The sequence below is a fragment of the Helianthus annuus genome, chromosome 16 (genome assembly GCF_002127325.2).
Source record: "Helianthus annuus cultivar XRQ/B chromosome 16, HanXRQr2.0-SUNRISE, whole genome shotgun sequence".
Taxonomy (NCBI): Eukaryota; Viridiplantae; Streptophyta; class Magnoliopsida; order Asterales; family Asteraceae; genus Helianthus; species Helianthus annuus.
In genome coordinates, this window is record NC_035448.2 from 55,192,846 (window position 1) to 55,208,537 (window position 15,692).

Here is a 15,692-nt window from a genome sequence, read left to right on the forward strand (position 1 = left end):
GTTGACCCACAAGCTTCTTCATCTGTCAACAATATGGTTCAAAATGAGGTTTATGAAGATGCTGCTGATTATAATGATTCTTCTGAAGATGATGAATATCATGATGCAGCTGAAGGATCTTCGGCTCCAGCTGCTCCTGTTCAAGGTGCCTCTGGTGATACACCTCATATGCAGAATGTAGACACTGCTGAAGGGAATGCATCCACCTCTACCCACATTCCTGGTGTGGAGTTGGTTGTTGATCTTAATCTTACCAATTTGGGTATCAATGCACGTGTGCCAGACAATCCTGAAATGAGGATTCATGATACCCACCCCCAGCAGAACATTATAGGAGATGTCCATCGCGGTGTGCAGACGCGTAATCAGCTGAGAAACGACCGGAATGCTGGTTTGTATTCAGCTATAAGAGAATCTGGTCAACAAAATGACTGGTCCTTCGCGTGTTACGTGTCACAAGAAGAACCAAAATCGTGGAAAGAAGCGTTGAAAGACAGTGCTTGGGTTGAAGCCATGCAGGAAGAATTGCAGCAATTTCAAAAGCTTGGTGTTTGGAAGCTTGTTGAAAAACCTGAGAACTACAAGAAGATTGGCACTCGATGGGTCTTCAAATGCAAGAACGACGACCGTGGAGTGGTCATTCGGAACAAAGCTCGTTTAGTCGTTCAAGGTTTTCGTCAGATAGAAGGAATCGACTACAACGAAGTCTATGCACCTGTTGCACGTCTGGAAGCTATTCGGATCTTTCTGGCTTATGCCTCATTCAAAGGATTCAAGGTTTACCAGATGGACGTCAAAAGTGCATTCTTACATGGTGTGGTTGAAGAAGAGGTATATGTCGAACAACCTCCAGGTTTTGAAGATCCTGCCCATCCCGATCGGGTTTGGTTGCTCAACAAAGCTCTATATGGTCTTCATCAAGCACCACGAGCTTGGTATGCAACCTTATCTACCTATCTGCTGGAGAACGGTTTTCGAAGAGGTCTTATCGATTGTAATCTCTTCATCAAAGAACAAGATAGAGATCTTCTTCTGGTACAGGTATATGTTGATGATATTATTTTTGGTTCTACTAATGATGTTTTGTGTAGGAATTTCGAGCGCATTATGCAGGATAAATTCGAGATGAATGCTATGGGGGAAATGACCTTCTTCTTGGGCCTACAAGTGCAACAAACTGAGTCTGGGATATTCATCCATCAGACTAAATATGTTGGTGACATCTTGAGCCGGTTCCAGATGTCCGATGCAACGCCCATTGGTACCCCACTGCCACAAAATCACGGAATTACTCCAGACTTGAAGGGTGAAGCTGTTAGCCCCTCATACTACCGCGCAATGATCGGATCTCTTATGTACCTCACAGCATCAAGGCCAGACATAATGTACCCAACATGCCTGCTTGCCAGATATCAAGTCAACCCGAAGGCCTCACATCTTGCAGCTGTAAAAAGAATTTTTCGTTATTTGAAGGGTTACTCTGACACCGGTCTATGGTACCCTAGGGATAATAACTTTGACTTAGTCGCATTCAGTGATTCTGATCATGGCGAATGCAAAATCGACGGCAAATCCACAACGGCTGGATGTCAGTTTTTAGGAAATCGCCTAGTCACATGGCAGTGCAAGAAGCAGACGTGCGTCGCTACATCAACATGCGAAGCTGAATACATTGCTGCATCAAGTTGTTGCTCCCAAGTTCTTTGGATCCAACAACAATTGCGGGACTACGGTTTTGAATTCCTAACTACTCCTATTTACGTTGATAATTCTGCTGCATTACAGATCACTAGAAATCCTGTGCAGCACTCAAAGACCATACACATCGAAATCAAATATCACTTCATACGTGATTGCTTTGAGAAAAGGCTAATCGATGTTGTTAAGGTCCACACCGATGACCAACGTGCCGACCTTTTTACCAAAGCATTTGACAAATCTAGATTTGACTTTTTATTATTGGTAAACAGCATTAAGGTCAAGCAAGAGTAAACCAACATCGGAAAATCATTTTTGTAAATATCTTTGTGTCTTTTAAATTTATCTTAGTTTGTTGATTTTAGGGGGAGTAAATCCAAAAATCTGAAAATCCAAAAACATCGAAAAATTTCAAAAACACAAAAACAATAAAAAAACAAAAATGAGTTTCCTGGCGCGCAAAAGAGAAAGTGATAGTACATCAGTGGTCTATCCAAACCTCTTTAAACCTTAAATGAAAAACGATAAGCAGCTCTATATAAGATGTATCGGTAGGCTCACAATCATTTTAAAGTGTGCAGGGTGATATAAATCTTAAATCGACTGAAGATCAGGTGGGAACCATTCATTGGCATATGGTCTTAGTACCGAAATTTCGTTTGATAGATTGCCGAGGTTCTGAGATATTCGGTCTTTATGCTGCTTATCATCTGGGTATCATGGTTGTATCTTTTACCGAAAAATAACGGGGACGCAAGTCTAGATCTTCCATGATACTATACATACGTCTACATATTACATACTGCATTCGACCACAATAAGTGATAAACAATCACATGTCCAAACAAATAAGTGATAATATATCACATTTATCCGGGTGTCAAGTTCGTCTCTCTGCTGTACGGAAGTACTGACCTGTTCACGGACTTGCACCTGTGCCCTCATGCATATGAAAATCAAGTTCCTCATCAATAAGTGATTATATCACATAGGGCTTGTTTTCAATTCAAAATAAGTGAGTATCTCACAGCTTATACGGTCAAACAGATGATAATCAGTATACTCACCGGTAAGATGAACCCTCGTGCATACCTTGATACGGGAATGTGTCGTGATGTGCATGAACACCGGTCGGTAAGTATAAATCATACCTTAACGTATCCCCTCGCCATGATTACATCTGATAAGTTGAGCTTAAATGGATAACAATACCGATAATTGTTATAGGATGCTTATCTTAATGTTAACTAACTGAACAACAAGAGTGTTTTGGCATGACCGTACACTGATATGATTCTCTTACCCTCGAAACTCGCAAAAAGAATGTCTGTATATATTTATTTACTGCTTAACTTTTATTGTTTTCTTTTAAACAGTTTCGTCGTTTGGTGCATATCAGCACGACATTAGCGGTGATGTCGTTTGATAACACTCAAAGGATTTTAAAATTGTTGTCTTTTATTTTCAAAAATACCAAAAAGATTTTAGGCGTGTTTTAATATAAACTCTGTAAAAGCCAAAAAGATTTTATTTCTGTTTTATTTTCGATCGTACGATGTTGGAGCTCGAGTCTTCGTTACCTGGAACCTGAACGAAAACCGAATTGACTAAATCTTCATAAACGGTCGAAATTTGCAAGTTTTGAAAGTTAAATCTAAAATTGAGAAATTTATTAAACTTTCAAACTGTCGGACGGTGTTTGATTGTGACATGGTCATTCGTGTGTCATTTGTTTATACTAGTCATTCCAAGCAGTTGTTCTCATTACGCGTTTAGATTTCTTGCATGTGCAGATTCTAAAGGCTAGGAGAACATGGTCGATGACAAAGCCTCGGAATGAAGACACGACGTGAAGGCACTCAAAGGATGAAGATGATCGAGTTGCCGCTGACCATCACCAACACCACATGGATCTCACTTCATAAAGATCAAGTCATTCACGAGCATAACTCAAGGGGGAGCTTATGTTAAGGGGGAGTTTGTCAACACACTTCCTACATGATACGGGTAGTTTGTTGATACACTCTCTACTTTCAAGACGTGAAGACTTTGAAGATCCTCCGGCATTGAAGACGTAAAAGGACATCAGAGTCTTGAAGACATGAAGATCAAGGATGATCAAGGTCAAGACAAATCTGCAAACATCGAAGATCGAGACAAAGCTACAGCCAAGGGGGAGTTTGTTGGTGCACTTGTGTCTGTACTTTGTCTGTATTCAGTCTCGATGTAAAACGATGTCTATGTTAGTCTTGTAAGTTTGACCAAGTCAACTATCCTCCTAGTTTGACTTAGCCAAACAGTTAGTTTATGATTGTAACATGTGTGGCTCGAAGGATAACTCATCGAAGGATAGTGAGATCCTTCGATGAGATCGAAAGTTGAACCTTCGATGGATGGACCTCGATAGATCAACCTTCGAGGTCACTGTGAACCCTTCGATGGAAGTCTGATCGAAAGATGATCTTTCGATCAGTATTCCTGATCCTTCGATAGGTGCAACATCGATAGATGATCCTTCGTGACATCTATCGGATCCTTCGGTCAGACCTGCTGTGGCTGGGTATATATATACCCATGCAGTGTGTTAGAAAAGATAGATGCACACATATTGAGATAGAGAGTTGAGAGCATTTTGTCCGAAACATACACACACACTTTGAGAGTTTGCAAAACACATTTGTGAACATTGTGCTTGTAACCGGAACCTTCATTCGTATTAATACAGTGGTGTTAATCGGTGAACCTTGTGTGTTTGTGTTTATACTTGTTTCATCTCGGTTTGCTTGCTAGCTTGGATTCCGCACTTGCTAGTGAGTTTGTATAACAAGGTTTAGGTTCGTCATCCTCGAAGAGGGACATACATAGGCTTATACGAGGTCAATACGTGACCTATACTACGTTATATGAAACAATATCACACTTATAGGCTTATACGAGGTCAATACCTGACCTATACGCCGCTATACGATACGATATCACACTTATAGGCTTATACGAGGTCAATACGTGACCTATACAACGCTATATGATACGATATCACACTAATAGGCTTAGATAAGAACAATACGTGACCTATACTACGTTATACGATATGAAATCACACTTATAGGCTTATACGAGGTCAATACGTGACCTATACTACCCCTATACGATACGATATCACACTTATAGGCTTATACGAGGTCAATACGTGACCTATACGACGCTATACGATACGATATCACACTTATAGGCTTATACGAGGTCAATACGTGACCTATACTACGTTATACGATACGATATCACACTTATAGGCTTATACGAGGTCAATACGTGACCTATACTACACCTATACGATACGATATCACACTTATAGGCTTATACGAAGTCAATACGTGACCTATACAACGCTATATGATACGATATCACACTTATAGGCTTATACAAGAACAATACGTGACCTATACTACGTTATACGATATGATATCACACTTAGAGGCTTATACGAGGTCAATACGTGACCTATACTACCCCTATACGATACGATATCACACTTATAGGCTTATACGAGGTCAATACGTGACCTATACGATGCTATACGATACGATATCACACTTATAGGCTTATACGAGGTCAATACGTGACCTATACTACCTTATACGATACGATATCACACTTGTAGGCTTATACGAGGTCAATACGTGACCTATACTACACCTATACGATACGATATCACACTTATAGGCTTATACGAGGTCAATACGTGACCTATACGACGCTATACGATACGATATCACACTTATAGGCTTATACGAAGTCAATACGGGACCTAATATTTGTATTATTTTTAATTCTTATAATTCATAATATTTGTATTATTTTTAGTAATATTGTTTTTTTTATAAATAAACATGGAAATACCCAAAAATACACACAATTAATTTACTTTTTTTTTATAAATAAACAAAGGAATACACAATAAAAAATATACAAAAATGGAGCTTTATATACGCTCCTTAGAGGTTCCTACGCAGCGTATGAGACAAAAATGACACAACTACCCTTGTATTTGGCTTGGTATAGCCTCAAAATAAGGGTATAAAAGACATTTTCAGACCTTTATATACGTTCCTTAGAGGTCAATACGCAGCGTATTTAAAATTTGTGAAAAAATGATCCCTCAAACCTACCAAAATGACCCCAAAAAATCTAATGGTTTATATACGCTGCGTATAGACCTATACGCAGCGTATATAACCCTTGTATTCTGTGCAATGATTGCTGATAAGGCTCTGAAATCCATGGTTTATATACGCTTAGTATAGCTCTATACGCAACGTATTGAGGTAACCTTATACGCTGCGTATTGACCAATACGCAGCGCATGTAAACCCTAAGTGTGCAGATAGACAAATTGGGTGTGCAGATAGTTAGGGCCTACCAAAAAGTATATGCTAAATACTAGTTGTTTTGAGTTGACGAAGTCGATATATCGGCTTTGATTGGCCTAAATTAACACTTCTAATAATTGAAAAATAAAATATTTCTGTTTTGGAAAAAAAAAGTCAACTATGTCTATTTTTTATTTATCCCATATTTGAAGCATTTAATTAATGTCAAAATCAAGGTCAAGATATATTTTAAAGATCTAACAAAATATATTGGGGAAATACACTAGACAAACGCTATATAAGGTGACAAGAGCAATAACAAGAGCATTCCTTTACAAACTAAACATAATAGCAATGGCAACAGCATTCAAGTCTTTTGTTGTTGTTGTGTTAATCTCAGCAATTTCATTCCAATCATGTCTTGTCAATGCAAATTTTTACACCGACACTTATTTCAACTGGGGTGCCTTCCATTCATATGTTTTTGGCAATGGTGAAGATCTTAATCTGGTGTTGGATAAAGTTGCAGGTACAGTTTTGCAAATTCTCAAATTCTAATTCATTTGACTCCTAGAAGTCTAACATTAACTCTTTAACTATTAATATATTGATATACCTCTAATTACAGGGTCTGGTATTCAATCATACAACTCATACCTATTTGGAAGCATTGAAATGTTGATCAAGTTGGTTCCAGGGAACTCTGCAGGAACCGTCACAGCATACTATGTAAGTACAATACCAAAAACGATACGAGTCAAGATTACATGTACACCAACTCGAACACATCATGATACTCAGTAGGGGAGTTCAAGAGCAAGCAAGGGTCCGCTCATGCTTGGCTTGGCTTATAAATGAGCCGGGTAGAGCTGGCTCACTTTGTAAACGACCGGCTTAGTTTATAAACGATCCAAGCCAGGTTGGATTGGTTTTGAATGACCAAGTATTTTTTAACTTTTTTTTTGAATGAGCTTTAAGCCACGAGCTATCTAAACATCTCTAAACTTGGTATTGGCAAGTAGGCGCGGTTTGTGAACAATCCGAGCCGAGTTGGGGCGGTTGGTAAATGAGTGGATTTCGAGCTATCTTCGAGCTATGAGCTATTTAAACCTCTCCAGTACTCACACATAACCTTTGTGTGGAATTATTGCAGCTTTCATCTAAGGGAGACTATCATGATGAGATCGACTTTGAGTTCCTAGGGAACTCATCTGGACAACCTTATACCGTGCACACAAACATCTTTACCCAAGGCAAAGGAAATAGGGAGCAGCAGTTCAAGTTATGGTTTGACCCTACTACCGGATTCCACAACTACACCATACACTGGAACCCCAATGCAGTTGTGTAAGTTATCTACATTAACTTTTCTAATCAAAGAACAACCTTGGTACACCAAAACTCCAATGTATGTTTAGTTTAAACAGTTTAAACACTGTCTTACAAAGAATACATTAGCTAGGGTTTATTGTTATATAATTATTATAGTCATAAGATATGATTAATCATATAATATCCCTAGCTAATATATTATCTCTAACAAATTGTTCCTTAACTATATCACTCAAAGACCAAACTTTGGTACACAAAAACTCACATGTATGTTTAGTTTAAAGACTAACTCTATTAGAGAAAATATATCTCATCTAGGGTTTTGTTGCTATATTACTACCAAAGTTAGAAAATATGATAATTATATAATATAACAATAAACCGTAGCTAATATATTATCTCATTCCTATTGTTTGTAATGTTGGAATTCCTTGCTATGTTCGAACGTAATTAGGGTTCTGTAGATCTTGGTTTGTTCATAAAATGAATTGATAAGAATAAACAGATACATCCGAAAGTATATATATGTATTTGGAGCGTACATGTGTTAACCGCCCTCAAATTAATAAATAAATCATACTACCCTAACTAACATTTAATCTAATATGTAACATAATTATATATTATATCTAGCTTATATATATATTTAACCATACTTGTCTAACACCCTCCCGTAAGCTAGATTATCAGAGCATCATGCGCAGCAAAGTCTTTAAACGTAAGAAATCCTTTGGCTGTAGTGCTTTGGTCATAATATCTGCTAATTGATCTTTGGTTGCACAGAACATTATTGTTACCTCGTCTCTCTTGATCAAGTCTCTTATGAAGTGATATTTGACGCGTATATGCTTGCTCTTACCGTGATATACTGGATCTTTGGCCAGACATATAGTGGACTTATTATCACAGCAAATAGGTATTGGATAATTGCCTTTTCCTTGTAATTCATCTAATATTCCTTTTAGCCATATTGCTTGACATCCGGCTAAGGTAAGAGCCATATACTCTGCTTCTGTTGAAGATAGAGCAACTACTTTTTGTTTCTTTGATTGCCACGATACAGGCCCTGATCCTAGGTGAAAGATGTACCCTGATGTGCTTTTACTATCATCCACATTTCCTGCATAGTCACTATCACTAAAACCTATCAGTTTCTGTTTTCCACCCTTAGAGTATGTAACCCCTTGATCTAGAGTTCCTTTAACATATTTGAGTATACGCTTTGCTGCTTCCCAGTGACTTCGTTTTGGTGCTTCCATAAACCTGCTTACTTTACTTACTGCGAACATTATATCTGGTCTAGTGTTTGTCAGATACATCAGACTCCCTACTAGGCTTCTATACATGCTTTCATCTATGAATTCTTCCGGATCTTCCTTCGATAATTTCAACCCGTATTCCATCGGTGTCGAAACTGTATTGCATTGACTCATTCTATATTTCTCGAGTAAATTTTTCATATATTTCTTTTGTGATAGGATTATATTGCCATCTTCATAGGAAACTTCCATGCCAAGAAAGTAATGTAGTTTTCCCATGTCTGTCATCTCGAATTCCTTCTTCATCTCATTTTTAAACTCAGATATTAACTTCATAGAGTTACTGGCTATGATTAAGTCATCCACATACAGACATATTACCAGTTTTCCGTCAATAGCATCTCTGATGTACAATGTATGTTCGTATGTACATTTTTTAAATTCATGCTGTATGAAGTACGTATCTATTCTGCTGTACCAGGCTCTTGGTGCCTGCTTTAAACCATATAGAGCTCGTTTTAGATGACATACCTTAGCTTCTTCTCCTGGTTTGATATATCCTTGGGGTTGATCTATATATACTTGTTCCTTTAGTTTCCCGTTTAAAAATGCTGTTTTTACGTCCATTTGGTGTAAATACCAGTCATTTTGAGCTGCCAGGGCCAGTACTAGACGCACTGTCTCGAATCTAATCACTGGTGCAAATACTTCTTGGTAGTCGATCCCGAATTTCTACTTATATCCCTTTACCACCAATCTAGCCTTGTATTTATCTACATTTCCTTTCTCATCATACTTTGTCTTGTATATCCATTTGACTCCTATAGGTTTCTGATTTGTCGGGGGATCAACCAGATCCCACGTTTGATTTTTGTAGATCGACTCCATTTCCTTATTCATTGCGTCAATCCATTTTCCATCTTTACTAGCTTCTTCGTATGTGGTGGGATCTGTACTAGTATAGAGTACGAAGTTTATTACTTGATTCTCATTATACTTTTGTAGTATCTCTTCATTAGTTAATGCCCTTGTGTCTCTATACACACTGTTGATGCTTCTCGTGCGGATGGTTTCATTTTCAGAATCGGTAGAGGAGGTTTCTTCATCATGCTGATTTTGACTTGATGTAAGACCTAACTCGCTACTGTCTTGACTTGGTTGTGTTTGCTGTGATTCAGACATTCCAGGGCTTGCATTCACATTATCTACAATGCTTTCTTGTCGGACAGGATTTGATTCATGATCCTCATCGATTTGAATCTGATCACTTGTACCTTGATTCATCAGTATCGTGTTGTCCTCTATTATCATGTATGGAGTCTCGTTTGATTCGTTTTTGATGACCCACCTTTTATTTTCGTCAAATATCACATCCCTGCTTATAGTGATTTTGTTGGTCAAAGGGTTGAACAGCTTATATCCTTTACTATTTCCACTGTACCCAACGAATATCATCTTCTCCGTTTTATCATCTAATTTGTTCCACTTTTGTTTGGGTATGTGAACATAAGCTACACTACCGAAGACTTTGAAGTGCTCCACATTTGGCTTTCTTCCATTCCATGTTTCGAATGGAGTTGTATTTGGTCTTGTCTTTGTGACTGTTCGATTTAATATATATGTGGTGCAAGCTACTGCCTCTGCCCAGAATTTGTTTGGTAGGTTCTTTATGTTCAACATACTTCGACTTAACTCCATTAGTGTTCTATTTTTTCTTTCGGCTACCCCGTTTTGTTGGGGTGTGTAACTGGTGGTGAGTTGATGATGAATTCCATTCTCTTTCAAGTAATCTTGAAATGATTTTCCACAGTATTCTCCTCCTCGATCTGTTCTTAATGTCTTTATCTTATGATCCGATTGATTTTCAGTTAATGCTTTGAATTGTTTGAAGTAACTCAATGCCTCGGATTTGAGTTTAAGAAAATAAACCCAAGTTTTCCTAGAATAATCGTCAATGAAGGTAACGAAGTACCTGCATCCACTGATTGACTCCGTTCTCATCGGACCACATATGTCTGAATGAATGAGTTGAAGTGGTTTAGACGCTTGCCATTTCGTTTTATTTGGAAAAACTTTCCTCGCTTGCTTACCGGATATACAGCCTTCACATATACTTATGTCTCTCGAAATTTTTGGTAAACCATACACCAACTCTTTGTTCCCCATTTCTGCTAGTGTATCTAGATTCACATGTCCATACCTCTTATGCCATAGTGTAGAGGTTTCCTTGATAGTCATCGTCAGTGCTAACGTTAGATCCTTTCCAGGATTGAGAGGGAACATCTTGTTGCTTGTCATCCTTATGACACCCAAAGTTTCATTCCTTACATCCTTTATAATGCATTTGTCTTCCAGAAATTTAACCATGTAACCTTTTCTTATGAGTTGTCCCACGCTTAGAAGATTATGTCTTGAACCTTTGACATAAAACACATTTTGTATCCTTTTGCTTTGTCCCTGTATTATAACCATGACTTCTCCACTGCCTAAGACCTCTAACTTCTTGTCATCTCCCGTTCTTACCTCTTTTCTGATTGATTCATCTATTGTTATGAACAGGTCTCGGTTTCCTGTCATGTGGTTGCTGCAACCACTGTCCAAATACCAATGATCATCATTCACTGTTTCTTCCATATTCAGAATCATGAACATCGAATCATCCGTTTCCTTTTCACCCGGTTCGTCTTCTTGATGAATTAACATGTTTTCTGCACTTCCGTTGTCCTCCTTTTGTTTGCAAAACTTGGCGATGTGGCCTAGTTTTTGACAATTATAACATCTGATGGAATTTGTATATCGATCCCTAAATTTTCCGCGTCCTCTTCCTATTCCACTATTCCGATTTGATCGAAACTTATCTTGATTTGCATTCTGAATTTGAAATGCATGTTCAATCGGAGGGTCTTCGTATCTCTTCATTCGTAATTCATGTGATTGCAGGATTCCCATTAATTCTTCGGTGGAGATATTCTCTAAGTTCTTAGTTTCCTCTATAGTGATAACAACCGACTCAAAATTTCGAGTCATGCTACGTAGAATTTTTTCTACAATTCGTTGTTCACTAATTTTTTCTTCATTCATCCTTAATTGGTTCACTACTACGGTCATTCTATTGAAATATTCTTCTACAGATTCCCCATCTTTCATGTTTAACGCATCAAATTCACATCTAAGAGTTTGAAGTCTTACAGTTTTTACTCGGTTTTCTCCCCTGTATGATTTATACAGAATGTTCCAGGCCTCCTTTGATGAATTTGCCATAGCGATCCTTTCGACTACGGTATCATTTACCGATTGAAACATTATGTGCAGAGCGCGTTTATCCTTCTTGATTGATTCTCGGTATGTTGTATTTGCTTCATTTGTTGGATTGTTTCCCAACTCTTGATACCCATCTTCAACGATATTCCATAATTCTTGCGATTCGAGTAACACTTTCATTTGTATATGCCAGTGATAATAATTTGGTCCAGTGAGTTTGGGAATTTGGGTTTGAATTCCCTGTGATTGATTCATCTTCGTTTGATCCTTCGTGTATGCGGTTGATTAAGAACGAAGCGATGTTCGGATCGTTGTGGCTCTGATACCACTATGTTGGAATTCCTTGCTATGTTCGAACGTAATTAGGGTTCTGTAGATCTTGGTTTGTTCATAAAATGAATTGATAAGAATAAACAGATACATCCGAAAGTATATATATGTATTTGGAGCGTACATGTGTTAACCGCCCTCAAATTAATAAATAAATCATACTACCCTAACTAACATTTAATCTAATATGTAACATAATTATATATTATATCTAGCTTATATATATATTTAACCATACTTGTCTAACATGTAAATGGCAATAATTCAGGTGGTTTGTCGATAGCATACCGATTCGGGTTTATAGAAACTACAAAAGCGAAGGAATTGGCTTCCCAGACCGCCAAGGAATGCAGGTTTATTCTAGTTTGTGGAATGCTGATAACTGGGCAACACGAGGCGGTCTAGTGAAAATTGACTGGTCATGTGCACCTTTCACGGCTGGTTTATGCAAGTTTAATGCTAGGGCTTGTAAGTGGAATGGACCGGTTAGTATTTATCAATGTGCTTATCCTAACCAAGTTAACTGGTGGACCTCCTCTGCCTATAAGCAACTGAGCTGGGACCAACAGGGAAAACTCAAATGGGTTAGAGATAACTACATGATCTACAACTACTGCACAGATTATAAGCGTTTCAACTGGCAGATGGCTCCTGAATGCTCCAAGCCTCAATACTAAAAAAAACTTGATACCCACCCATAAACCTCAAATTTATTTTTTCCAGTGTGGATTTGAAATCTAATATTCCTTAATAACTTGTTTGCAACTTTTGGCGGCCGTGTTTTTGTTGGTGTTATATAACAAAGCTATGAACCTTCTTTAAAGCTTGTGTGTGCTAGTCTTGTGGAAAAATTAAACCTTGTGTTGTTATAGTTATATTATATATGTTGGAAAACCAAATGTGCTAGAACATTTATTCATGGATATATGTTTTTTTTGGGCATTTGACAGGTGAATGGGGGTTGTATGGTTAGGAAAGGTGGACAATTGTGCATCCTTATAGATATGTTTGAGAAAATCATTTTATTTGTTACAAATTTTTCATGTCATTGTTTATGTGAATCTAAGATCTATTAGTAAATTTTTTTTTTTTTTTATATATAGTGATAGGATTTTCGTAAGTTGAAGAGACTTTGTGTCTTTTGATTACTTTACGTGATGACGCCTCATGCAAAAACCTAATTAAACTAAGTAGATGGCGTAAGTAGGGTATCGTATCGACGGGAAACTTGTGGTCGGTGTAATGATTTTACTAAAAACTAAAATTACTTAGATTGGGGGTTTGATTAATTGATTTTAAAAATAATAAAACTAATTAAGAAACTTGTGATCAATATGAGAAAAAGAAACCCCCACCCGGAATCCTAATTGTTCGTTTTAACACAAAAACCCGTTTACAGATTCATAACACCACATAGACATGGCCTTGGGATTAATGAATTTGATTAATTATTAGAGTTAGTTTTTAAGATTCACCATACGTACAATATACTAATTCATTTGAATATATCAATTATCCACCAATTTACCAACCCGCTAACGATGCAACTATATCGTCAATACGCTTGATAAACGATAAACAATTCAAATATAATAAACGTTTCACAAAATTCAACACAAGTAGTCAAGATATACCAATTAAAAAGAATCCAAAACAAAGTTTCAATGCAAAACTGAGACAATCATTCATCCGAGTGGAAGTTACAAGCGTTTAGCCGTGCATAGAAGTCATCGCAGCTTCAATAGTCATTGATAATCGATCGGACATGAATGGAGAGCTTGAAAGATGGAAGAATACTGAAGAAATTGCCTATGATTCGTTTGGGACGGCTGGGAATTGAATGGCTAACCTAAAAAATAAATTAGGGTAATTTAAACTTTTTCCCATAACTGGTCTCTCCAGCACGTCGCGGGAGATTACGTGTTCAGCTCCGCGTGTCGCCTAGGCTACCCAGGTGGGCTTTTTCCGCTACCCCGTGCAGACCCGTTAAGCCCGTTTTTCAGCCCGGTTTCTCTCTTTTACCCTTTTTAGCACCTATTAATCCAAAACACCAAACACACAATAAATATATTAACCCATATGAATAAACTTGTTAACACAAGCATAATTAACGCAAACTACTACAAAACGCATCGTGTCTTGACCCAACATCACATCCCCACACTTATCGTTTTTTCATCCAGAAAAAATTCTCTGCATTGCAATCACAATCAGAAACATTGGCACTTAATATATTCAATTGATTTATTAACAAATCAAACCACACATTAACCAAGATTGCACGTATAAGATCCATCTAAACCCAACCGCCAGCTTCCGAGTCCTTATTCATGATTCATTGAGTTCAAGTGATTATAGTCATCTATGGATCCCACACTTGAAAGACCACAACTCTACCTAATCACTCTTCAAGCTTATGAGATTATGGTCTTACATAAAAAACTCTTATATATTTCCGATTAAATTTATGATAGATAATGGATGATGGCTATGAGCTTTGATATGCTTTTGCTTATGATCAGCTTAGCGAACATACCCCACCCGAGTCACCATCCTAGTGGTTAATGCCATAAGCTTCACATATTTATCATTTTTTTTATTAACTCCACCTAGAGAGTATGTACCACCCAAGTCACCATCCCAGTGACAATACCACAGGCTTCGTCAATACGCAGCTTGCTCAGATGAATGAATAGATGGAATTTTTTTCTAGCGTCACCTTGTTTCGGATTTATTCTCATAAAAAGAAACTTATGTGCCATTTAACCGGAATACCTATAAGTTTTTTATTTATAATGGTACCCCTTATACTCTCTACAGTTTGGGTTTTGCCATAGCTCCTAAGGTGAGAACCCACAAGACTCCTATTTTTAAGGTATATTATATCAATCCTAAGGAACTCTTCAACCTGCTGGGCCTACCCACATATCCCAAATTAGACATGTGACCGACCGTTCGTTATCTCATATATATATATATAATAATCAAATGCCACAAACTGATTATACCTATCATTTTTCATTTTGTGCAAAAACATTTACGAGACATTTTCAATTTTTTCAATTTTTTTTCAACACGACTAATATAACAACCCTCAAAAGTGAGTCATTCTCCTTTTTGTAACCTTATTGTGATACATTTTATTTAAAATGCTTTACAAAACCCTAAATATTTATTAGTTATACTTACAGTTGTTTTGGTCAAAAATTACCGGAGCAATTTAGTGATCAAATTAGTTAAGTGAGGTAGAGTGCTAAAAAGTGTATTGGAAATATGCTGGTTATGTTGTTTGTAAAAACAGTTTTCAGGATACGGCTCAGGATATTGAGCTGTACCTACGATCAAACTATAAGCAAAAAAGTAAAGGAAATGACACGAGATGTACGAGGAAAGCCCTTGATCAATCTAGATCGCCGGCATAAAACCTTGGGAGCTGACAATC

At 37.4% G+C, this 15,692-nt stretch overlaps 1 protein-coding gene across 1 annotated transcript; it reads left to right on the plus strand.

The window, feature by feature from the left end:
- Nucleotides 1-6,422: 6,422 nt before the first annotated feature.
- LOC110917192 (probable xyloglucan endotransglucosylase/hydrolase protein 26) lies at nt 6,423-12,927 on the plus strand. Its single transcript, XM_022161787.2, has 4 exons — nt 6,423-6,597; nt 6,697-6,797; nt 7,222-7,415; nt 12,519-12,927. Exons 1-4 carry the CDS (start codon nt 6,423-6,425, stop codon nt 12,925-12,927), a joined length of 879 nt encoding a protein of 292 aa, XP_022017479.2.
- Nucleotides 12,928-15,692: the final 2,765 nt, after the last annotated feature.

Coding starts and splice junctions, on each gene's coding strand:
- LOC110917192 (XM_022161787.2), top strand. CDS start 6,423: ATGGCAACAGCATTCAAGTCTTTTGTTGTTGTTGTGTTAATCTCAGCA. Junction 6,798..7,221: donor GAACCGTCACAGCATACTAT/GTAAGTACAATA, acceptor GAATTATTGCAG/CTTTCATCTAAGGGAGACTA. Junction 7,416..12,518: donor TGGAACCCCAATGCAGTTGT/GTAAGTTATCTA, acceptor GCAATAATTCAG/GTGGTTTGTCGATAGCATAC.